Source organism: Rhinatrema bivittatum, chromosome 3 (genome assembly GCF_901001135.1).
Source record: "Rhinatrema bivittatum chromosome 3, aRhiBiv1.1, whole genome shotgun sequence".
In the NCBI taxonomy this organism is placed as follows: domain Eukaryota; kingdom Metazoa; phylum Chordata; class Amphibia; order Gymnophiona; family Rhinatrematidae; genus Rhinatrema; species Rhinatrema bivittatum.
The window spans coordinates 515534393-515560754 of record NC_042617.1 but is presented as its reverse complement, the minus strand read 5'-3'; the positions used below and the strand labels follow the sequence as shown (position 1 = coordinate 515560754).

The 26362-nt window shown below is 40.9% G+C and overlaps 1 protein-coding gene across 4 annotated transcripts in view; it reads left to right on the top strand.

The window, feature by feature from the left end:
- Positions 1-25194, top strand: part of CHRNA2 (cholinergic receptor nicotinic alpha 2 subunit) — a 59261-nt gene extending 34067 nt beyond the window's left edge. For 2 of the 4 annotated variants that reach the window (XM_029596210.1, XM_029596212.1), the window contains 4 exons: positions 7064-7108; positions 13799-13908; positions 15655-16711; positions 20663-25194. In XM_029596210.1, coding sequence (XP_029452070.1) covers positions 7064-7108; positions 13799-13908; positions 15655-16711; positions 20663-20788 — 1338 coding nt within the window. In that variant the 3' untranslated portion in view covers positions 20789-25194. Of the gene's footprint in view, positions 1-7063; positions 7109-13798; positions 13909-13932; positions 14070-15654; positions 16712-20662 lie in introns of those variants that run through there. The other 2 variants (XM_029596211.1, XM_029596213.1) reach the window with 2 other exon arrangements.
- The last annotated feature ends 1168 nt before the right edge of the window (positions 25195-26362 follow it).

The window sequence follows — 26362 nt, the reverse complement described above, 5'->3', positions numbered from 1 at the left end:
CTGAAATTGATAATCTAGTGATGGGTCAACACTTTGGAAAGGGGCTAAGTGAAAAATACTCGCAAGGCAAATTACACTGGTAAACAAATTTCTGGGAACATTTTGTTTCCTCCACAACCTTCGGTGAAACAAGTAGATTTTAACAAGCTGAACACAAATATGCATTTATTATATCTGTATCACGTACCGTTTGCCAGAAAAGTGTGATATACATTAAGCATTGTTGTTACCTGTCTGTAGTGGCATAAGCTATAATGGCAATGTTGGCACCAGAAAACAAAACAAAAAATGTTTTACCAAAGATTTTCATTTGAAATCACTGTCCAATGCTTCGTGGATGAGAGTCCAATCATAGTCACCCAGCATGGAGGAGTTCCACTTGCCATGATACCATTTCTCCATTTTGACAATGTCTTAATGAAACCTTTCACCAGGTTCATCACTCACAGTGCCAAGGTTGTCTGGGAAGAAGTCCAAGTGGGAATGAAGAAAATGTATCTTCAATGACATGTTGCACTTCATCAATTTGTATGTCTGAAGCAGATTTTCAACCTTTTCGACATAGTCTGTTGCCTTATAGTTGCCTAGAAAGTTACAAATGACATTCTTGAAGGCTGGCCACGCAACACATTCTGTACCTTGCAGAAGACCATCAAAGTGGCTGTCCTTCATCACAGCTCGGATTTGTGGGCCAACGAAAACACCTTCTTTTATCTTGGCGTCACTTATACGTGGAAACATTTGCCGCAAATATTGTAACACAAAATTGGCCGTTTCTCAAAAACCTTATGGTGATGTACAACTTTCGAAGTAATATCTGTGATCAGCATCAAAAAATCTATTTGGAACAGCAAAAAGCCTGAAGGAAACAAAACCTTTGTTTACCAGTGTTATAGGGAATATTGCTTTTTAGTTGTGTCATGTTAATGTAAAGATTACTGTCTTATGTGATGTCCTGTGATGTCCTATGATGTCATATGGTAACTCTGTTTTCCTCAATGAAATCAGGTAAGGCTATAACCTGATTAGGGATGAGCCATCTGGGACTGCTGGGAAAATCCTCAAAAATCTCAGTGATATCCAAAATGGGCTTGAGAAGCTAAGGAAATCAGTGGCAGATTTCTGTGAACCCGCTTTGGATTTTCTATAGATCTGTTGAGAATTTTGTTACTATATCTTGTGATATACCCTCATTTACTCAACGGCCTTGCAGTCAGATTGTTGCTTACCTGTTTTGCTGCCTTGTGAAATGAATTACTGAGAAATTCTCCCCACCCCATCCCAACCCCTCTGGTGGACTGAAAAGAAACCCTTTATAGCCTTCTCTCTGTTTTATCAAAAATATCTTTAAACACCATTTACACATGTGGCAGTCTCACAATAAGACTACCAGAATTCTGTTGGGTGAATCCAGGACACTTTTTCCCTGAAGTACCAGAAGAGAGTGAGCAGATCACTGGGGGACATTATTCAGTGCACTGTCTTATAGAAAACTGTAGTGATCTATTCTCAAAATATGCCTAAAAACACATTCTTCAAGCTTTGTTAACACAAAGTATTTTTTGGCCTGATACAAAAGCCTCAGGGCTGGCATGTATGGCCAGATTCAACAGAATTAATTATGCCCCAGAAAAAGTCAACTCAGTCAACAAAATCACCTATAGGGTATAGGGATGTGAATTGTTTTTCTGACGATTTGAAATATCGGTATGATATTTCAAAATTCGTCAGATATCGGAGCACCCCCAAAACAGATAGGAAACCCCACGAATGGTTCGTGTGGTTTTCGTATCTGTTTGGGGGGAGGAGAGAAAGGGAACACATCCCAAAAAAAAACCCCAAAACCCACCCTGACCCTTTGGATCTAATTGATTAGCATCCCCGACCCCCCCCAAAACTTTTTTAAAATACCTGGTGGTCTAGTGGGGATCCCGGGAGCGAGCTCCCGCTCTCAGGCCGTCGGCTGCCAGTAAACAAAATGGCGCTGATGGCCCTTTGCCCTTACCATGTGACAGGGGCTACCGGTGCCATTGGTTGGCCCTGTCACATGGTAGGAGCTATGGCTGGCCGGCGCCATCTTTAAACATGGCGCGGGCCATCCATTGCTCCTAGCATGTGGCAAAGGGCCATTGGCGCCATTTTGTTTACTGGCAGCTGACGGCCCGAGAGTGGGAGATCGCTCCCAGGATACCCGCTAGACCACCGGGTACTTTAAAAAAGTTTTGGGGGGGTCGGGAGGGCCGCTGGACCACCAGGTACTTAAAGAATGTTTTGGGGGGCTCGGGAGGGTGGGGGGATTCTATAGAATTTGATTTTAGGGGTCGGGATGAGTTTATTGGGATCGGGATCAGTTGCAGCCGATAAAAAAATGGCTATGATTCCGATCCCACGATTATGATTCCGGATACGATTCCGGACCCAGTTCACATCCCTAATAGGGGACAATATTCAGCTGCTGGCTTGTTTGCAAAATTAGCCAGATAAACTTATTCAGCTAACTTTGGCGGGATACTCAGTAGCACAGATGCACCATTTAACTTCAGGACTACTCTATGGCATGACCAGAGTTAGCCAGAAAAGTTATCCAGCTAACCTGACACCCCTGGAACTCCTCTACTATTTTTTTTTCAATTTTTTTTTCAATTAGAAATGTCATTTGGAAAATTGTCCATTTCTAAACTTTGAAAATTGGGTGTTGAGTTTTTATATTTGATATTTAGATAGATACCCGATTGGTGGTGAATTTGGTGATTGGTGTATTACACTTTGTACCCCTCTATTTTATCCATCTAAAATGTAGCTGGATAATTTATTTATTTATTTAAGGTTTTTTTATACCGACATTCGTTGTTGGACATCATTTCAGTTTACAGGCAACAAGGATTCAGCAACAGAGCTGAACAGTGTAATCAATGAAACAGCTTTTACAGAGTAAAAGTTTAACAGATTAACATAACCAACTAAGCAGACTATATTTGAGTTATCTGCAGACTATATATGAGTTATCTGCATACATTTTAGCTGGATAAGTGCCCAAAATAATCAAAAGTTGGCATTTAGCTGGATAACTTACAAGCTAAATGTTGTTGAATCTGGGCCCCATGAATTCTATGTGGGCAACATGTCCAGATCAGAGACTTCGAGCTGAGACCTAGGATATTTTACATAATTAGTTATTAATATTTTCAACCAGACAATTAAAGTTTCCAACCTTTGTCTCTGACTTGATTTTATGGCCCAATATAATTTATTTATTTATGAACATTTGATATTCCATCTTTTCCCAAAGTTGGTCTTAAGGTAGATTACAATAAATGTAAATAAACAGAGGCATTAGAACAGCTTAATCAGAATTTGCCACTAACTTAACATTAGGATTGTGAACAGTTTCAAGGCCTAGTTGTGTCCCTGTTGTATATAATACACTCTCATCGGAAGTTCAGAAAGTTGGGGCAAAGATGTGGAACGTAGGGGAAGGCCTAGCTGAAAAGACATGCCTTAGCTTTTTTCCTGTGTTAAGGTAGCATGGATCCAGGCACAAAATTAGTGATATTTTCTTCCAAATTGTTGATGCGTAACAGCTGAAAGTGCAGTCTTGTGCAGGACAGCAGTCAGCGGAGGAGAGAAAAAGAGCCAATTCAGCATAAAGGAGCTCCCGTGAGGGTGTGTAAGGGGAAAGGAGCTGAGAGAGGTATTCAGGGGCTTGTTTGTTCAAGCATTTGAAGATAAAGCAGAGCATGTAAAATTTTATCCTGCTTTCTACTAGGAGCCAGTGAAGTTGATGTAAATAGGCTTGATCTGATCAGTTGCTTTTGCACATACCAAAATTCTCGCAGAAGTACTTTGTAGGAACTAGAGGCGCTTCAAAGTGTATCATGAGATGCACTTGTATAGGGACCTGAAATCAAGGAAATTATGCAGGTACATGAAACTGGGCTTACTACTTTCTAGATGTCAGGTTCCAATGTGAGGTTTTGGTCAAGTTGAACCCCCTAGGCTTCATACTGACTGCTTACAATATAATGTGGCATCTGCTAGTGAGGGAAGCAATTGTAGGGATGACCTTTTTCCTCATTCTCTAGTCTTGTCCCTGTTCCCTTTTTCATAGTTTTATCTCTATCTCTCTCTCTCTCTGGTGTTCTTTTTTCTTTCTGTTTTAGTTGTCTCTCCCTTCTTTGTTTCTTTCCTTCAAATTGGATATTTTAATACTTTTTCTTTTTATCCTTCTTGCTCTTCTTGTTTCTTCTCTTCCTCCTTGTCTCCTCTTTCTGTTCTTCCTCTTCCTGCTTGGTATCCTTTCCCCATTCCTCCTCGGTCTCTTAGATCTTCTCCATTCCTCATACCCTTCCTATATTATCTTCCTAGATTAATTTCTCCTTTCATTCAGGGTCCTCTATCCCCATTTCTCACCATCCCTGGTTCTCTCTCCTTTCCCACCTCTCCTCACTCTTCTCTTTCACCACCACTCTTCCATCATGGGTCTCGTCTCCTTCTCCCTCTACCCAATAACCAGTCCTCTCACCCTCTACCTCCATCCTCAATCCTTTGTTCCTCAACTTTCCCCATATTCAGGATTCCCTCAGTCTCTAGTTCCTCTGTCTCCTAATCTGTGCCCTACCCTTCCATCTCTTGCTCCATGTCTCTCCCATGTCCCTGTACCCCTTCCACACAACCTGGATTCTTTCTTCATCCCGTGTCCTTTATCTCATCCTACTGCTCTCAAAAATCTCTCCCCACATGACCACATCTCCTCTCCCTTAGTCCCAGATGTTCTCCTTGCATCCTTTTTCCCTAGAGGGCTGCTCCTCCCTACCCTATCCCGAAATCTCCAGTGTAGTCTGGCCAATCTTGCCCCAATCCCCAGTCCTCTTTCTCTATGCCCTCCTTTGGAACTCCATTCACTGGAGAGTATTCCCTTCCCTCCCAAAGGCCTTGATCAAGGCTCCTTCTCCTTAAGATCCTATATACTGCTGCATCTCTCTCTCTCTCAAGAGCTTGATCCAGGCCCCCATCAGGATCTTACCCTTTTCTTCTCTTCCTGGCCAACTTTTCTTCCCTATACACTGCCATTGCCCGCAACAGATAAATCCATCTGTAGCTTTTCAAGTTGGAGTGGGGTGGGAGGGAGGCTATCCTGCATCTCTTCAGTATGGAGGAATGTAGATTAGGTAAGAAGGGTTGCATTCTCATTTCTCTAGAAGGTGGGGTAGAAACGAAGGGAGCGAGGCCTTGTATGATTCCCTGTGGGAATACATAGGAGCTGGGAGGCCTTCCATGACTTTTCAAGTTCACTTCTGGCCTGCTTTCATCACCCCTCCCCACCTCATGCAGCAGGCAGAAGGAGCAGTACTTAACACAGTGTCAGCTTCCTGTGCCCCACGGGGTCATTCTTGCAGTATAAGCTAACTGCTTGCTGATACTGCAAGACTGGCCCTTTGTGGCACAGGAAGTTGGCATCGTGTTAAGCACAGCTTCTTCTGCCAGGTACATGTGTATGTGTTGGGGGGGGGGGGGAACGGCACAATGATCATCAAAGCTACATCTTTACCTCACTGTTCCTCTCACTGGTTGTTAAGAGGACGGGAAAAAGAGGGGATAGAAACAAGGGATGTTTCTCCACTGTCACACTTTGCTCCTTCAGTAACCTCAATCAACCTTATATCAGTATTTTTCATTTTAAGGCTTTCATAATTGTAACAGACAAGAGGACTCAACAGATTCCCAAAAAACCTAGAAGCTGTAATGGTTTGATGTAGACAGTCATAGCTCTCATGTATGGTTCATGCAGGGCTCACTGTACTGTAGGATTTTTTTCCATTTTATTTTCTGTGGGCAAAATGTTTCGTACAGGTGGTCCACAGAGAACTGAAAAAAGCAAACAAAATGAAACAGCAAAGTCAACCAACCTGGATGGAAATTCAGTATTTTCTAGTGCATATCTCCCATCTATTAGGGAGATATGCTCTGTCTGCAAATATTTCAAAGAAACCCTAAATGATGTAAAAAAAAAAAAAAAAAAAGTTCACAGACTTTAACATCCTCTACATGGCCTCTCCTCTTACTTGTTCACTCGTCTCTCATCAGGTAAGGATCACATACAACGTTCAGTAGTTTCCTACTCTTCTTCCACATCTTTTCTCATATGTAAGACAACTGATGCAGTGACTTCTTGTGGCCAAGAAAGTAGGAACTTAAGACCTACCTGAAGGGAGAAAAATGGGTGGGCATAACCCACATTTACAGATTTTTATATTGATCAGTGCTATGAGCACTTTGGAGTCGTGATATAGGGAAATGATAAAATTAATATATTTTTAAAGCACCTGAAAGGGTGAAAAGGTTAAATTGCTTCACTCTTCTATCAGTCCAATTTCTGTAACCAAAGACTGTATGGTGCATATATAAAAAAAAAATTGATAGCTATAGGGGAGATATATGCTATATATAAATAACATATACGATACAGAATTGTAAGTTAAGAAGTGGTAAACTACAAAAAAAACAACAAATCAAATCCTGAAAAGGTAAGCAATTTTATTATCCATTCATGTTTTCTTCTTAACTGCTGAGGCCATAACTGGGAAATTATGAAAGCTGCCTAGAAAATCTACTTTTATGTATCTGTAATTTTATTCCAGCTTAACTGAAGTCTGCCAGCTGAACCCTCTTTCAAAGCTGCCTTTAGCCACTCTCTGCTGATATAGTGAAATCATCACCATGGTCAGTCCCTGGCTTTTTGGAATGACAAAAATCCAATATTAAGCCTCCAAATACCTTTACTGAAATCAGAAACACGCATTAACCTATTAGGCCTTGTTCTTTTGAGATAGGAAAACCCATCTGGCCACTGCAGATAGCTGACATGCCTGAGAAAACCTGAGAGGAGGCAGCTAATTTGTGAGATGTACTGAAAGGGTCAGCAGAGGGGGAGTGAGTAGAGAACACGAAGGGTTGTGCTATCAGTTGGCCTTCTGTCAACCATTGATTTTACTTCAGACAAATTGCTCTTTCAAGCAGATTAAAATTAACGCTCGCTCTTTTTATTTCCTCGTCCTTTTTTCAGGATGAGAAAAACCAGATGATGACTACAAATGTATGGCTGAAACAGGTAATGATTAATTTAATTTATTGCAATGTTTTATCACAAGATTTGCCAGAGGAGATACAATAAGAAGAGAAGAATGCTTGCGATGAAGCAGAGCTTTTGAGGTCCTCTTTTCATCTGATGGATCAGTATACAGAGGGTTACTGACTCAGTGAACAGGCTGCACCACGGACAAGAGCAGCACTGTTGAGGAGAATTTAATTTATTTAGATTACGGTATAGCTCACGCTTTTTCAAGGCAAGTTACATTCAGGTACAGTAGGTATTTCCCTGTCCCCGGAGGTCTACAATCTAAGGGGCCCATTAACTAAAAGTCTTCTCCCAGTTTGTGTCGATGGGAAAAATGCATAGCAAATAGGGCCCTATGTTTGGACTGGATGATTGCACAGATGATTCTGGCATTGCTGCGGGAGATGACGGTTGGTTATGGTGCCAAAAAATGTTCATGGTTTGGTTGTGCTTCTGTTAAAGCTCAATAGTTTTGATTTTGGTTAGCTAAAAATTATAAGAAACATTTTGAACTTGGCTCCTGGTTGTCCAAAATACTTTAAACCAGGCCTTTGACATTGCTGTAGCGGTATTAGCAGAGAGGAATATGGAGACTAACATCATACCATTTATTTTTTGGACACACATTATTCCTCAAAATGAATAAATCATTCAATCCAAATCTAGAAAACAAATAACTGTTCTATACCACATAAAAAATATCCACACTGTTTCCTTCCAAGATTTATTTATTTTATTTATTTATTAGCTTTTATATATCGACATTCGTGGGTACATCATGCCGGATTACGATATAACTGAAGGAGAAAATTACAAAAAAACAGGGTGGGGGAGAGAGAGCAGATAGCAAGAGAGAAGGGGCGAGAGAAGAGAGGGAAAAACAGGAAGAGGAGAAAAGGAACAGTACCTGATGGAAAACAACAGAAGAACATAATAAGTAGCATTGCAAATTATACACTCAATAAGGGACTAAGATCAGTGAGTTACTTAATGAGAGTTGCACATTAGTCTCCCATTTCACAGAGGACATCTTTTGTATTGTTCCCAAAAACATCTGGGTCCTATACACACACATAGGCAAGTCCTAGTGTTTTCCTGGGTGGCCACCATGCCAATACCCTGGGGCCATTATTCTTCTCCCAAAACAACACAGTTACAGGATCATCATGGATACACATTCCCAGGTGACCTCTGCTCACTATTTCTATGCACTTAGATGACACTGCTATCAAAAAATATACAAAGGGAATAAACAGGCTTTGTTTCTGCTGGTCCTTTTGCTGTCAGCAGCATCTAGACCAGTGGTTCTCAACCCTGTCCTGGGGACCCCCCCCCAGCCAGTCGGGTTTTCATGATATCCACAATGAATATGCATGAGAGAAAATTTGCAAGTTATGGAGGCAGAGTATGCAAATTTTCTCTCATGCATATTCATTGTGGATATCATGAAAACCCGACTGGCTGGGGGGGGGGGGGGGTCCCCAGGACAGGGTTGAGAACCACTGATCTAGACAGAGGAACCTTTATGGATGATGGCATTAAATATTTGATCTGGATCCTAAAACTCCTTTTTGATTCTTCTGGCATCCTGTGACTTCACAGTGTACAAGCCCCTATGTTGCCACATACTTCAACTCTGAATGCACTCCAGGATTGAACAGAATTTTCTCAGAGACCTCAATACTCCCCCTACTGGACTGAAACACTTCTAGTTACACCATAGAGCATGAGTGTCCAACTCCAGTCCTTGAGATCCACAAACAGGCCAGGTTTTCAGAATATTCACAATGAATATACATGAGATAGATTGGCATACAATGGTGACAGTCCATGCAATCAATCTCATGCATATTTATTGTGGATATCCTGAAAATCTGGCCTGTTTGTGGCTCCTGCCTCTTCCTTGAGGAGTTGGGGGCTTCTCAGAAATTCCCCAAGGTGGGAAGGAGCTACAGAAGCTAGCTTCAGTCTTTCCTCTGCAGAGTAGGGCTATTCAAGTTTTGAACTGATCTTGAAAAAGGAAGTAAGAAGATGTCTCTCTGGTAGAAAGTAGATAGAAAGGAGTTGAGTTTGGGAATCCAAGGAGAAAGGAGGCCTGAGATTGGCGTGAGAGGAGCTAGTCCTAAACCCAGATAGTTCCAAATCCAATATCAGTCACATTTTTTGAAAAATCAGAAAGAAAATTACTTTCAGGGAGAAGTGAAATGATAATTAAGCAGCAGGGAGCTACTGCAAAAACCAAAGATATTTGCAGCATCTAAGGTCACTTGAAATAAAGGGTTATGGAGAAAGTTGTGCCTGAGAGCCTAAAATAGATATACTTTTTCCCCTGTTTTATACATGTTTTTTGCATGTTACTGATTGAGCTGGGTGATTACACAAGCAAAACCATTACCCATTAAGGGATCAGTCAGATCATGTCTGCTTCAAGAGCCACAAACAGGCAGGAGCTAACCTCTCACTAGTTGCTTTCCTCACCAGGAGAAAGCTTATACAAAACTCTTTTCCTCCAAAAGGTTCTGCATGACTTGCAGAACACAAACACTAAACCTGCCTCTCTGTACTGGAACATCCTTACTAAGGCAAATCAATCCAAGCGTTATCTTTGATACTGTTGAAGGCTGGAAGTTTTGTATATTTAAGATGAAAAGGCTCAGATTAGTTCCTGAGAAATCCATTTCACAAACCTTGGATTTTAACACCCAATTTTGTCCCATCTTTAATTTTTCCTCATGGTTCTGCTGCTGCTCAAGAAATGGCGTCCTGGTGGCTCTGGTGGTAAGTGCTCTGCACTGGCATATAAAGAGTCCCTGCTTCAATCCCCAGATCAGGTCTTTCCTTCCCCTTGGTGGCCAGAGATGGGGATGCTACAGTCCCCAGGGAGAGTGGCATCATGGTTATTGCCCAACAGATGACACCTAGTGGCTGGATGCAGGACCTGTGATTTCAGGGCTGCAGAAGGAGTCCTGTTGCATGGCACCACCAGTCCAGGATTGGCACTGCAATGACTGGGCCAAATGTAAGTGGGAAGGGAATATAAAATTGGGAAAATCACCAGGTAGTTCCAAATGAATGCTCAGGGCACCAGATCCCAGCCCTAGCTCTAACTGTGCTGGAAGTACAAAGAAGCAGGAGGAAACTGCTGGGTCAAAAAAAATGGCATCCTGCTGATTCTTGGTCCATGGTTCCTGGGTTTACTCTGCTGATGCTGGCTACCCTCTGCTTCTGACATGGTTTCTGAGACTATTTTCAGCCCTTATCTTGCAAAGCTTTTTACCACAATCACAGAATGGAAGAAAACTCTTAAAATCAAACCCATTGTGTGCAGAAAGTAATTTTAAGGGAACACAGTGCTGAAGAAACATGAGCACCATTTTTTTTGAGCCAATCAAGCTGTCACTTAACACTTGACAAAATGAGCTTCTTCTCTGCACAGGCGAAGGAGGGAACTCATTTTGATTCTTTCTTTTTTCTTTTAAATTATCCACATATATAGACTAGGCTTAGCTGTTTTGCTTGTTAAAAGGAGGCATTAACTTTTAAAGTCGCACAATAAACACTCAAAACTTCTCAAATTCAATCCATGAATTTTATTCTCATAAGGCAAGATCTCAAAATCAATTCCCTGCTATCAGGAGGTTCCCTGTTCATGAAGTTTGGATGGAGAGACTAACTAAAACAGTCAATGAAGGAGAAATTTTCAATGGCATTTCCTGATCAGTAATTACAGAATAGAAATGAATGAAACCTTTGCAAGGCATTAAATGTGTTTGTTATAAGAAACAACTCTAAGGGGAGGGAGAGACAGACAGACAGACAGACTACCTATAAGGACCTCAAGGTAGTCAAGTATTTATATCTCTATAGAAGGAGCATCTAATAGCTGGAGGTGAGGTGTTGGTGTTGGTTTAGGGGCTAGTTTTCCATGTAGAGTGAGACGTACAAACAGCACAGTGCACCTCAGTGAAGACTTGATGTCATTTGGAGTGAGGAAAGTCTCACAAAGATGACATTTCTACCATGTTCTCTCACCCTAGCTTGAAGGTTTCTATAACAGGGTACCATCAAGCTAGGCTGAGATAACATAGTACAAAATTTCATCTTTGTGAGACTTTCCTCACTCCAAATGACATCAAATCTTCACCGAAGTGTACTGTGCTGTTCGTACAACTCTCTACATGAAAAACTAGCCTCTAAACCATCACCAACACCTCACCTCAAGCTATTAGATGCCTCTCCTATAGGCATATAAATAGTTGCACACTGTGAGGTCCTCCCCAGAGGCTCTCTCTTTCTACTCTACTCTCCTCTTCCTCTTCCCTCTCCCCTCCCAAGCCCAGAAATGGCTGAAATACAATTTGAAAAATTTATTGTGAATTGTGTTACAGCCGTTTTGGGCATATCACACAGTTTAACGCCAGGAAAAAAGGTGTAGTTATTTCCGGCATTAAAACTGTGCAATAGGATTCATTATACTATCGCACAGTACAATATTGCCCCTCATTTTCCTAAATCTCACCCAAACTCCTCCCTAATCCCGCCCCTTCCCAAAATTTGCATTTGTGCCATGTGCTAGTGTTATTATCACATGCATTTTCGAATCATTGTGTGCGTTAACACCATAATGCATTTTGATGAATGGCCCTGTCAGTTTGTTAAAACTGAAAGTTTGCCATAAGGAAGACAATTTTCAAAGTGATTTATGCAGGATAGTTTCTCTTTGAAAAATAGCTACAAGGTCCATGGATAATAGAAAGATCATGTAGGGATGTGCATTTGTTTAAATGAATTTGCAAAACAAAACAAATAAGGACAATTTGTTTCATTTGAGGGGCCCACAATTTTTTAGGCCCCCCCCCTCCCCGAATGAAATAAAGCTTATAATTATAATTTGTTTAAAATGTTGGGTCAGGCATTGGGGGGGGGGGGGGGGGGTTAATGGTTTGATTTTTATTTAAACAAATTAAATAAATCCAATATTCCACGAATCAAACTTTGTGGGAAAAACCTCCAGAAAATGAACTGAAAAACAAAACAAATTTTTTCTCCCTGCACATCCCTAGAGAGAGGTAAACAGTGGAGTGCCTCAGAGATCTGTAGTGGGACTGGTATCATTTAACTCATTCATTAATGATACAGAAAAGAGAGCAGTGAGTGAAGTGATCCAATTTAATAATGACACAAAATTATTCAAAACTGTTAAAACACAAGCAGACTGTGAGGAACTGCAGAAGGATCTTGCCAGACTGAGGAATTGGGCATATAAATAAAATTTAATGTGGATAAGTGAAAAGTGGTGCACATAGGGGGAAAAAAGTCCAATTATAGGTACACAGTGCCCGGTTCTAAGAGTCACTGTCCAGGAAAAGGATCTTGGAGCCATTGTGGACTCTACATTGAAATCCAGTTCAATGTGTCATGGCCATCAAAATAGCAAACAGAATTCTAGGAATTATTCAGAAGGGAATGGAGAATTAAACTGAGAATATCATAATGCCTCTGTATAGATCTATGATGCAACCACACCTTGAGTTTTGTGTGCTGTTCAGTTCACCCCATCTCAAAAAAAGATAATAATGGAATTAGAAAAGGTACAGAAAAGGGCAACAAAAATGATAAAGGAGATTGAACAGGGCTCCCTTATGAAGAAAAGTTCAACAGGTTAGGGCTCATCAGCTTGGAGAAGAGACAACTGAGAGGGGACATGATAAAGGTTTATGAAATGATGAGTAGGGTAGAACAGGTAAATAAGGAAGAGTTATTTACCCTAGGAAACACTCCATGAAACTAACTGGTAACAGACTTAAAACAGATTTGAGAGAATATTTTTTCAATCCACACCTAAGTTATGGCATTTCTTCTCAGAGGATGTGGTCAAAGTTAATAGCAGAGAAGCACCACCTGGTAATAAGCAACAGAGAAGGGGGTCTCCCAGTTACTTCTAACTTACCTGGCTTGACCACTGGCAGAGACAAGATGCCAGACTTGATGGGCCATTGCTCTTACCCAGGGAATCTAAAATCTTTGTGATCCAATAAGCCACATACAGTGGAAATTGTTTGGGTAATGGGAAGGGATTTAGAGTTGAGAACTTGGCTCGTGATTTTTCAGCTCATCTCTAAAATGTCACTTTCTACTGCTGCCATACCTGATTTGATATATTGCATTTATGTTAAATAACCCTTTTATGAGGACTTCTTAAACTTACACAATGTAATGATATCTATAAAGGCTGAGGGCTAGATTTTAAAAGCCCTGCGCAGGTAAATCCTGCCGGATTTACGCGCGCAGCGTACTCATGCACCAGCGCGCCTATTTTGCATAGGCCGCCGGCGCACGCAAAGCCCCGGGACGCGCGTAAGTCCCGGGGCTCCGTAAAAGGGGTGGGAGGGGGCGTGTCTGGGGGAACGGAGGCAGGCTGCGCGGCTCGGCACACGCAGGCTGCCGATTTTGTGCAGCCTTGCGCGCGCTGACCCCGGATTTTATAAGATACGCGTGGCTACACGAGTATCTTATAAAATCTGGTGTACTTTTGTTCGCACCGGTGGCACGAACAAAAGTATGCACGCGTGTATGTTTTTAAGATCTACCTCTGAGTGTTACAATGAAAAGGAGACCTTTTAGAGCTATTTGCTCCCATCCCCAGATGAGTTGCTTGATGACTCTTTTTCTTTGGTTTTCCAGGAATGGGAAGATTACAAGCTGCGATGGAACCCTGCAGATTATGACAATGTCACTTCGATACGAGTTCCCTCTGAGATGATTTGGATTCCAGACATTGTGCTGTATAACAAGTATGTGAAACAGCTTAATGTAGGGAAATCATTCACTTTACAATGAAGTTCACTGACCATTTTTATAGCTACCCTCAGGCTTGAATCCATCCTTTTGAAGGTGCGGTCTCCGGAATTGTACACAGTATTCCAAGTGAGGTCTCACCATGAACATATATGGGGTAATATCATCTTCTTATTTCCGCTGACTGTTCCTCCCCCTATGCACCCAAACATCATTCTGTTTTTTGCAGTCATCTCATCTATCTGTGTGGCCTCCTTGAAATCATCAGATACAATCAGTCCCAGATCCCACTCTTATGTATAGAATTTCACCCCTAGACCAGAGATGGCAAACTCCAGTCCTCGAATACCACATCAGGCCAAGTTTTCAGGATATCCACAATCAATATGCATGAAATAGATTTGCATACAATGGAGGCAGTGCATGCAAATCTTTCTCAGGCGTATTCTTTGTGGATATCCTGAAAACCTTGCTTGTTTGTGGCACTTGAGGACTGGAGTTTGTCACCCCTGCCCTAAACTATGGGTTTTGCAGCTCTAAATCCTACTCTCTGTCTCACCCAGCTACCAAAGCCAATATGGTGCCTGGCTCAAAGATGCTGTCACTGTGAGCTTGGAAAAAAAAGGAAGTCACTGTCAGTCCATATAATGCCAGCAAGGATAGGCTGGTTAAAATAATACTTCAATTGGTCCTGCTTCTTGGTTGACCTTTCCTTCTCCCATGCCACCCTAGCTATAGGAAGTTTAGGATCACTGATTGCAAAGTCACAAGTATTGTGCTTAGTATGCTAGGTGGCAGGGCAGCTGCCTTCAGAAGAAAGCTCCATCAGTTTTATTTGTCCCCTAGGATAGCATGGGAAACAAATACTTATGCAAATAAATGATGGAATTTGTCATTCGTATTCATTTCCCAAAATCCAAAACAAGACGAGAGTTGTCCTGTGAGAAGGTTTGCAGTGTGCTCTACCAACACCAGATAAGTGATGATATTGGGCAAACATAAATTGATTAAGGCATTTTGTTTATATAGGATGCTGAAAAGTAAATATTGAATGCAAGCGTGAACCTTTTTCGAAGTTGAGTGCCCTTTAAAAATTAGCGGGAAAGGTTGAATATAAACAGCTCCTGAAGAAGCTGTATAGTGAAACATCGGCCGGGTGTCGAGCTGATACCTTTCTGTTTGAAAGATTGGGACTACAGAGAGTTGAAAATACTATTTATAAAAATTGAAAAATGTCAAAATTTATTTGAAAAAAAGAAAAAAATATTATACACATTGAAATGTACTTGCACCGCAGATGATTAAAAGACCGGACGGCTTCCCTTTACAAAAAACTAGGGTAAGCATGTCGTCAGGCTTGCTGATGCAGTATATTCAAAACATTTTTGGAATTGTTTTTGGTATTGTGTGTAGTTTTGAGTGGTATTGAGCAAGAGAGGGATTTTTTGTTTTTCCTTTTTTTGGATACATTTAAATAAATGTAAACATAGAATTTGAAAGAGACTGGGGTTTCAAATATCATGAAACTGAATCAAATTTCGTACAGTTTTCTCCATATATGATGGAGAAATGTCACTGACAAAGCTGCAAAATCTTTGAAAATTCCACTGAACTCAAATCCAGCCGAAATTCTCACATTCAAGTTTGACCTTAAATGTGCTGTACAAATTCAGTTGTAATCCCTCTATCTTTGTACTTTCTTCCAGTGTTTAATAATTGATCCTTCTTTTATTTTCTTCCAGTGCTGATGGAGAGTTTGCAGTGACTCACATGACCAAGGCCCACCTTTTCCACACAGGGAAAGTTAAGTGGGTTCCACCTGCCATCTACAAGAGTTCTTGCAGCATTGATGTGACATTCTTTCCTTTTGACCACCAGAACTGTAAAATGAAGTTTGGCTCTTGGACTTATGATAAGGCTAAAATTGACCTGGAGAGCATGGAACACAATGTGGACCTTAAGGACTACTGGGAAAGTGGCGAGTGGGCTATTGTCAATGCTGTTGGTAAATATAACACTAAAAAGTATGACTGCTGCACTGAAATCTACCCAGACATCACCTACTGTTTTATTATTCGAAGGTTACCATTGTTCTACACCATCAATCTGATCATCCCGTGCCTCCTGATCTCCTGCCTCACTGTGCTGGTGTTCTACTTGCCCTCTGACTGTGGGGAGAAGATTACGCTCTGTATCTCAGTTCTGCTGTCTCTCACTGTGTTCCTTCTACTTATCACAGAGATCATCCCATCTACCTCATTGGTGATCCCCTTGATTGGAGAGTACCTCCTCTTCACCATGATTTTTGTCACACTCTCCATTGTCATAACTGTGTTTGTGCTCAACGTTCACCACCGTTCACCTAGCACACATAAGATGCCTTTCTGGGTACGAACCATCTTCTTGGACTTCATTCCCCGCTGGCTGTTCATGAGGCGTCCACCTGCAATGCTGCCACCAACCAAGGGCATCATCAGCCAGTATGACCCACCAGAAATTAAACTGAGCACATCTAGGTGTTGGATAGAAACGGATGTGGATGAGAAATGGGGGGAAGTTGAGGCTGAGTTTCACACTTGCCATATGCATCAGATGGGGTCAAACAACAGTTTTGAGTACCATCATGACAACACTCAGTCAGTAGGTGAAGGGGTAAGCCAGGCTCAGACACAACATCTGGCAAAAAATGACAATGTAGTGCCAGATCCTGGCCTTATGCTGTCTCCCAGCTTCCTGAAAGCGCTGGAAGGTATACACTACATAGCAGATCACTTGCGGGCTGAAGATGCTGACTTCTCGGTAAGAATCCATTTTAAAAGCTTAATTTGTGAACAAGTGAGGATATAAAGCACAGAGATAACTAGAATTAGTTGGTGTCCTATTCAATAGCACAAAGGTAGAAATGTTATTGTATGCAGAGGACTAAAATGCTATTAATTTAGATTTTAAAATAAGTACTACTGCTATTTCTGGGAACTTTGTCCATTTGTTAGTTCTTACAAAGTATTAAGGTATTGTCCATAGTATACAATCTACTGTCTTTCTTGACTCTGTACTATATGAACTAAACTGCATGGCCTATTTTATGCTGAGGAAAAGGAGGATAACTAGTGTCACACATCACCTAGTGTAATTGATACCTTGAATTCCTCCTCCAGATTCCTCCATAAGAATGGATTCTAAGGTGGTGACTTGGGTTCAGTGAGGGCATGTCATGCTGGTCCTGAAATTATGTATTGGAAGCAGAACTGCAGACTAATAGCAGAAAAGGACTTGGAGGAAAAAGCAAAGTGCACACAAGGCTGGCATCATGGCTGGCATCATCTTCTGCCATGCAGAAGACTTGTGTTTGATTCCCAGGTCTGGCTTTCACTCCCCAGGCCAGCTAAGGATGGAAATGCTGCAAAAGCAGTGTTCACAGATCCCAGAGAGAAGGAGAAACAGCAATTGTTTAATGGTGATGCCTACTGGCTGGAACTAGGGTTCAAGCATACCAGATTCTGGAGGGAATCATTGTCTGTGGTTCCCATCCAAGGACTATCACTGTATGAATATAAAAAAATGTGATGAATGAGGCCATTTTCAGTTTGCTCCAAATGAAATGGACCAAACATGACCTTTTATGTTTTCTTAAAACATCCTATAATTTGGGAGTATTTTTATATTCATTAAAAAAAATGACCTCTTTGAGGCCTTCCAACTGCCAAGAAAGCTGGCTGGGGCCTCCACAGACCCCTCTGACTCCCCAACCAATCCTCCTCCTTCCTTGCAAAAGAAGGCTTGGAACCCAGGCCTATCTGGTGGGGTCCCTGTGACATCCTGCCCATCCCACAAAAAATATTTTCAGAGCCAGGCAGGACCCCTGCCCCTACTTACCCCTTCCAGTCTCCGGTCCCCTGGTCCAAAATGAAGGAGGAGTCCCCACTTGCTCTTACCCTGCTTTGCAGTGCATTTAAAAATGGCACTGGCCACCCTGAGGAAAGCATCAAGATGACATCATTAAGTTTTCTGGGGAGTGCATGGAGCTGAGAGGGGCTCGGAATCCAAGTCTTCTTTTGTGGGGCAGGGTGGGGAGGGGATTGAGTGTGATCAGAAAAGCCCTTGAGGCCTTGGTTGGCTTTCTTGGAGGTGGAAGTGAGTCAGAAGACCTTGGGTCTCTTTTGGTTATTTTATTTGTTTTTGGAGTTTAGGAGGGGGGTTCAAAGTTTTTCTTTGAAAAAAAACAAAACAAAACATTAAATGAACCTAAAAATGAACAGCAACCCCCCACCCCTGAAAAAAAATGACAAAATAAAACTGAAACAAAATTGTTTCCATACATACCCTTATTGCCTAATAATACTATAATAATAATAATAATAATAATAATAATACATAATAATACTCATTGAACTGGAAGCTCAAAGGTGCAGGAAAAACGGACAGTCCAAAAAAGGCAAATAAAAATGATCAAATAGTGTTTCTTGCTGTGAGGATTATTGTTTTTGTTCTTTCTAAACTTTGAAATAAGATAAGCTGATAGTTGTTTAGTCTGTTTAAGTAGGAATTGGTACGGAGTGGCAGCAGGGCAGACAGAACTGAACAGTTAAATTAGTCCATATATTCAACCATACTTAGGTCTTGATTTGCTAAGGATTTTTTTTCCCATTCTTTGTCTACAGACAAAACTAGTTCATTAATGGGTTAAGTGTGTAGCTGAATATCCGCTTAACTCCAACCATGCAAAATATCACTAGTGATGGATTTAGGATTTTGCTACATCTAGGCACTAGTGATGCTGTGACCCCCTCCCTTCCCCTGGACAAGAAACAGAGCAGAAGATCTAAGGCACAGCCTTCTTTGCTCTGCTCCCCCCTGCTCACTTCCTCCCCTCATGACTCTGCATGACAGGGAGGGAGGGGTGGATTAGGGAACAGAGTGGTTTTTTGTTTTTTTTAATTCTCTGTGTGAGGTGAGGGGGCAGCATGGAGCAGTGGAAGCTGGAATAGGAAGAAGAGAAGTTTTTCTTTGCTCCCTCTCTTCCAGCCTGACCCCCTCCCCTCTCTTCCGAGTGAGATTCAGCAGAGCTGGAAATCTGCAAATCTTCACTCATCTTGCTGCCCCCCCTAGATTTTTTGCCACCCTAGGCACAGGCCTAATGTTCCTATTGGCAAATCCAGGCCTGAACATCACACTAACTAGACAGATTTGAAAGGTCTGCCCAGACCTGGCCTGTTTTTTTAACCGGCTAAATTTGTGTGCACAGATTTAGCCCTATTAGCAGGGGAATATTTTTAACCAGATAGATTTATGTGGTTAAAAGCTAATTTTTAATATTGGCCCCCTAGAGAATTCATCATTTTATCATGCACACTTTGTAAACAATAATAATAGTAATCACTTTGGAGAAATCATATAGTTTTTAAGTTGTCATCATACCTGGGAACTCTCAGAATTTCACTCTGAGACTCAGGGAATTTGCCTCAGTTGCAGGATATCAGGGGAATCACTAGAAATCTCAGGGCCTCTCTGTATATAGCTCAGCCACTACCCTGCCTCAGTAAGCCTGACCAGAATAGGAGAAGTGGGAGAAGTCTAGAGCAGACGCTGCAAGCAGCATTTGGAGAGAAACTGAAGAGGGGCTGCAATACACACAAAACCCAGCTTGCAGCTGTGATTCCAGACTTGTGAATTACTCAGCTAAAGGTAGAGAGAGGATGTACAAAACATGGAGCTGGGAGTTACAGGGGGTGGGAGCAAGGAGTGCTGGGGTCAGGGAGAGAGGAAGGGGAAGTATGTTGGGGGTCATCTCTGGTGGTAGGTGAGAAAAAAAAGGATTAGTTGAGAGGGGTGGAAGGGAAAAATTTGAAACATACTATTCCATTCTTCACCCACCCCTACCCCGCTAATCAAAAGCAATCTCAGAGTGACCACAACTCAAAAGTTCCCAGGTATGGTTGTCATGACAAATCTTTTCAAATACTTCAGAAATGCAGCTCAGACAAAAGAGGGAGTAATAAACGTTGAAAATGCAAACCAAGAATTGGCTGCTTAAATTATGTAAACCCTTCATTCAAGATATAAAATTATATTATGCCATGGGTTGCCTCCTAATTATTTTAACCAGAAATGAATGTTTAAGGTGATTGAGTGCACCTGGCCTCTAGGTTAGTGCAACACAAATTTGCTATCTTTGAATTGCAACTGTTTGCTGAAAACATCTGTTAGAGATTATCATAATGATCCATTTTTTTCACCTGGTACTGGTAGAGCCTTACAGCATCATGTTTCAAAGGCCCAGTTTTACTTTTACTTTTCTCTTGCTTCCTCTTTGAATATGTATGTTATTCAGCTCAACCGTCAATGGATTGGGGTTTGGCATTGTTCTTGCAACCACTGACTTGTGACATCGTCAGGGCAACTTCTTGTCTCATATACCTTCCCCCTAACCCCCACAGTATTTGCATCCATGACTGCTCATTGGAGGAAAGATTCTAAATGTCAGGTTGGCTTGTTACTAGTGGACCACTGGGCCAGCCCCCTGATGTTTCTGATTAACAAAGTCATTAATATATTGTAAGGTTTGTTGGTCTACTGGGCTCTCATCATCACAAACATGTTAGATTAGGTTTTCATCAAATAAGACATGTAAACTGAGCATTTCACACTTTTGATGAAGGCCTCATGTTCTATTGAACAGTTTATTAAAATAAGAAAGGGCTAAACATATCAAGATATCACCATTTGACGAGGAATCTGCTCTGTTTTTAGGTAAAAGAAGACTGGAAGTATGTTGCCATGGTGATTGATCGGATCTTCCTCTGGATGTTCATCATCGTTTGTTTGTTAGGGACAATGGGACTCTTCCTTCCACCCTTCCTGGCTGGAATGATTTAGGCTTATTTGTGGATATCAGGCATCTCTAGCACTCTACTGGACTTGCGTAACTTGAAAATGTCAAAATAAATCCCATGAAGTGTAAGAACAGTCATAAATAAATTACTGAGGCAGACTTTATTTCTGTCCACGTAGCACCAGCCTAGTTCCATTTACTCAGTATAGTTGCTGGATGGTAGTCCTATTTTAGATACTTCGAACATTTTCACTTGCAAATGGTCATACAAGGTGGGGGTATTCAGGCTAAATAATCTTCTTATAGCTAAATAAATGACAGAAACAATAAATAGATATATTTTTTTTTCATTTTACAAATTAAAAACTAGCTATCTAGCAACACAAAGAGATTATTCAGGGTCTACTGAAGGGCATGTCACTGTTGGATGTGGAACCCAGAGTCAGATGGATACTAGGGTATGTGGTTCCTCTCCTGTTTCTTCTCCACAAAAGGTGTTCCTGCTGGGAACTGCTGAAGCCTGATACGACTCACTCCAGCCCTGACATTTGTTCTGAACAGGATAAAGGGAGGGAAATATAATCCAAGGCCCTTAGAAATAGGATTTTCACTCAGTTCAAAGAAGCAATCATTAGACTGGAGGTGATGTTTCCATCATAAATAAATCTTTATTTAAAGTTCAACTTCTTCAATGGAAATGATTTGACAAAATGCATGCTTATCAGGAGTGGAATTCATGTTCTCAAACTGCACTTCAAAAACTCACTCTCAGGATCTTTTGAGTTTACTTTCTGAACCCTGGATCTCCTTATGGAATGACTCTCTAGTAGGGATGTGCATCAGGTGCCCAATCGTTTGCACTTTCGGGTTCATGTAGCCTTGGGAACATCTCGTTTTCCCGCGGATCGGCATTTTTTTTTTTTTTTAAATAAAAAATCGTTTTTTGGCTTAGTGAGCGCTAACGGGAGTTAGCGTGCACTAACAAAAAATAACAAAAATAAATGTTATTTTGTTAGTGCGCGCTAACGCCCGTTAGCGCGCACTAACCTGAAAAACGATTTTCACGAAAATTTGGGGGGAAAAGTGTTAATTCATTATATCGGCTAAAACATGAAATGAAGAAATATCGTACAATATTTCAATTCGTTATAAAAACGATTCACATCCCTACTCTCTAGAACCTGATTTCCAAAGCTCTGGATCTTTCTGACCTCCTTGTTGCACTGGATTGGCATTGCTCTATTTTCTTCTCCCTTTGGTATAGTAACATAGTAAATGACAGCAGATAAAGTCTACACAGCAGTGATTTTATGTGCATTTTCCCAAAGTAGATCAAATTCCCACATTGAACCCACTCCCATTCCCAGGGTCCTCTTTAGGGTTATAATTGCTACACTGTGCACATTACCCCATGCCTACTTGGGTTGCACCCAAGCCTTTCATCTCCCTTACCATGAATAGGCAATGCCTCTGAAAATGTTATGGTCCTTGCCCAACACATAAATCCATTTCCTAAAGTCTGGAATTCTCTCTGTACATTACAGACTTCATTTATTGTCAGGTTATTGGTACCCAAATGCATTACAGGATCATTGTCAGAATGCCATTCTTCTGGTTTGTATTGTTGCTAGCTGAGGATCCCAGTACGCATTTACTGGATGGGTGCACACTCTTCTGAAACATTGCCTTAGTGACACTGGATCATGCTGGCTGAGCAACCCAGGTGCAATTGCAAGGTCCCCAGCACCCTCACTAGTGAACCTCTAGCTACACAAAAAAATAAATCTGATCTCCACAAACAGGACTTTCTCCTGCAAGGGATAAGCAGCCCTAAGAATAAAGAGTATCATCCAGAGTTGGGAAATCTTTACTTCTTAACCTAGAAACACAACCAGGGGACAGACAGTTGTAGAACCTTCTTCCCTCAGTTCTTTCCTAAAAAAAAAAATTAAAAAAAATCAAAAGACAAAAAGCTCACAATTCTCTTCTGTTGAGAAAGTGGCCACTCTCAAAACACACCACAGGTCTAACACTGCAGGTCCCTGAAAGGGAGAGAGGAGAAAGCTGCTTCCTCTCCTTCCAACTTCTACTCTCACTACTTTACTTAGCTTTGGAAACACTCTAGGGATCATTATATTACTTATACTGCTGAAATGACCTATTGTGCTACCTCCCATGGAGGATGCTTTTGTAAATGGTTCAGTCCCCCTTCCTATTCTCACCAAAAATATGTAATCTCTACCAGAGACTCTGGGTCCTTACAGGTACAAAGAGTGAGAGAGTAGAAAAAGAGCGAGTATGATACTATTACTTCTCCTTGTCATTACTGTAGCTCTACTAGACATTTGGAGATCTATTCAAGACAGACAAACAGATCAAATAAGATACTTAGGGGGTTTCATTTCCTTATGGAAAAAGATTGAAACCAATAAGAGTATGATTAGAAGAACCAAGGCTTAAGATTTAAAAGCAGTCTCAAAAAGTGGGGTTTTATACTGGATATAATAAGGTAAATGATGAGACCTCACCTGGAGTACTGTATCCACTTCTGGGAGCAGTACCTCCAGAAAAAGATAGATTAGAAGCTGTCCAGAAAAGGATTACTAAAGCGTTACAGGGTCTGTACCAGAAGCTCTATGATATGGACTTTAGGAAGATAGGAGATAAGCATGGAGGATCCTTAGAAGCAAAAAAAAAAAGGGAATTGCTAGCAGCTGGATTTGTTTGCAGTCTACATCCTGCCAGAAACCCAGGTGCTCATGTTTTCAGCTGTGTCTGGCAGGCTACACATTCCTCATATTGACTGAATTGGTGCAGGGAGTTGGTGGAAGCAATGCTGTCTATAAAGATCATGGGATGTTTGGGTAACTGAATGCTGGTGGGTGGCTGTTTGGATAATTGTGACAGATTTTGGCTGGACAAGGAAAGGGAGGAGTGCTGGGTATAAATTAAAAGTGGGATTTTGCATGCTCAGCAACCCAAGATGCTAGATTACAGTGGAAGAAGATAACTAAAACTGACTTGGATAAGGAGGGATATCTTGCAGGTAGTTATCCCCTATGACATAAAGAGTGATATTCTGCATGTAATCATGCTCTATGAGATGGATAAGGAGTGATATCCTGCATGAGGTTATCCCCTATGATATAGATAAGGAGTGATATTCTGCATGTAGTCATGCTCTATGAGATGGATAAGGAGTGATATCCTGCATGTAGTCATGCTCTGTGACATAGATAAGGAGTGATATCCTGCATGTAGTTATCCCCTATGACATAGATAAGGAGTGATATTCTGCATGTAGTCATGCTCTATGAGATGGATAAGGAGTGATATCCTGCATGAGGTTATCCCCTATGATATAGATAAGGAGTGATATTCTGCATGTAGTCATGCTCTATGAGATGGATAAGGAGTGATATCCTGCATGTAGTCATGCTCTGTGACATAGATAAGGAGTGATATCCTGCATGTAGTCATGCTCTATGAGATGGATAAGGAGTGATATCCTGCATGTAGTCATGCTTTATGACATGGATAAGGAGTGATATACTGCATGTTGTCATGCCCTATGAGATGGATAAGGAGTGATATCCTGCATGTTGTCATGCTCTTTGATATGGATAAGGAGTGATATTCTCCAGGTAGTCATGCTCTATGACTAGTAGCCAGGATTTATCCTTAGCAGCGAGAAGAGGAATACATGAGCAGGCAGGATAAATAAGTTGGTCTTTTTCTGCCATCATCTACTATGTTACTATGTTTCTGTAACCTGTTTATAGGGTGACACTAAATAATTACAAATGAATTATTTCTTCCAGCCTTAAAGCTCCAATTCATCTTTCTAAAACACAGTCTAATTGTTCATATTTGCCAAAGGCATCAACCAGAATGAGGGGCATATGTATCTCAAAATTAATACCTGAAATGATAATGAGTGATTTAAATATCAATAAAGAGGAAACATGAAATCATATGAATCTCTATTGCAATGAATGGTGGAGACTATTTTAATAAATGAGGGATAGTGAGTTGTACTTATTCACGTTGCCCAAGGTCTTCCAGGTTAGTGCTGGGGGATTTTCATGAATATTTTTGGAGACCCGCTGATACAGGTGGAAAGTCAGGTACTGTGCTGCATATTAGATAGATCTTCAGGGTGTTGAAAATGTTGGATTCAGCAGTAAAAGGCATAAAAAAAACTGGAATCGTTGAAGGTGCATGCTTTTAGGAAACACAAAAGGAAATAGAGTAAAACTGGAAAAAAGTGGGATCCTGAAAAGCTTTTGTGCATACATCCAGAATGCATAGTAGTGGCATTTACTGTACTGGACAAAAAACTGCTGTCTAGTGAGCAAGTTGCACAGAACAGGTTAACTCTTTTGTTTTGTTTTGTATTTTTACCAAATATTTGTATGCTGCCACTAAATAAAGGTAGGTTTGAGATCTGTATTGTCTTTATGAAATTCAATTTGACTCAACAATTTAATTATATACCTATTTTACACCACTCTAACCAAACCTACTTGATCCATAAATCACAGCAATGTTATTTCTATTACTACAGACAAAAATTGAATACTAGCTGAATATATGTTTGTTTATAGCACTTATCTGAGAAAATACATATTTCTCATTTTATCTTGCAGGTGAATAATAGCATGGCATAGCTAAAGGATTCTGTTAATTGGTCTATTTTTCTATGGAACTTATATACTATGTAAGCATAATGATACTTCAAGGACAGATCACTACATTTTTCCACTCGTCACCATTATTCTGTTCAAGGGAGTATATAAATAACTCACCTAGCCTGCAACTTCTGCCAAGCCATAATATTGAATAAAAAATAGAGATGTGCAGAGGCAAAATTTTTGTTTTAGTTCATTTATTAATTTGGTAGGTCTCCTCCATTCATTTCCTAGTTTCAAACAATATAAATTTTAATTTGTTTCATTTGTTTTTTCATTTCCTATTAAAGTCAATAGCGAAAGCAATGAAGCCTATTGTGAGCTTCAAAATTGGGGATTTCTAATCAATACTAATGAAACTTGTGAGTAGACAATATCAGAAGGGAGAAGAGTACTCCAAGGAACCAAGATTATGGCAAAGTATCAATAAAAGGGGAATGAATAGCCTAAGGGGGAATGAAGAAAAGATGATATATTCCGACAACAACCAACAAGGACTGAATTCCACAGTCTGGGTAAACAAATAAGCATGGGTGTAGCTTGCTTACTACGGCAGTTACTACCCAAATCAATTAAGCCTGATACTTCACTTAGAAGCAGTCAAACACTGCTCTCTACATTAATGGCGGGGGTGGAAGGGAAATAGAACCAAAAGGTTACATTAATACTTCACTTAGAAGCAGTTCCAGCACTGCTCTCTTCATTAATGGTGGGGATGGAAGGGAAATAGAACCAAAAGATTACATTAATGGTGGGGTGGAAGGGAAATAAAACCAAAAGGTTACATTAATAGCGGGGGTGGCAGGGAAAGAGAACTAAAAGGTTACTAAAGGCCAAGAGTAACAGATAAGTATGAGAGAAAAAAAAGTGTGGAAGCTTGCTGGGCAGACTGGATGGGCCATTTGGTCTTCTTCTGCCGTCATTTCT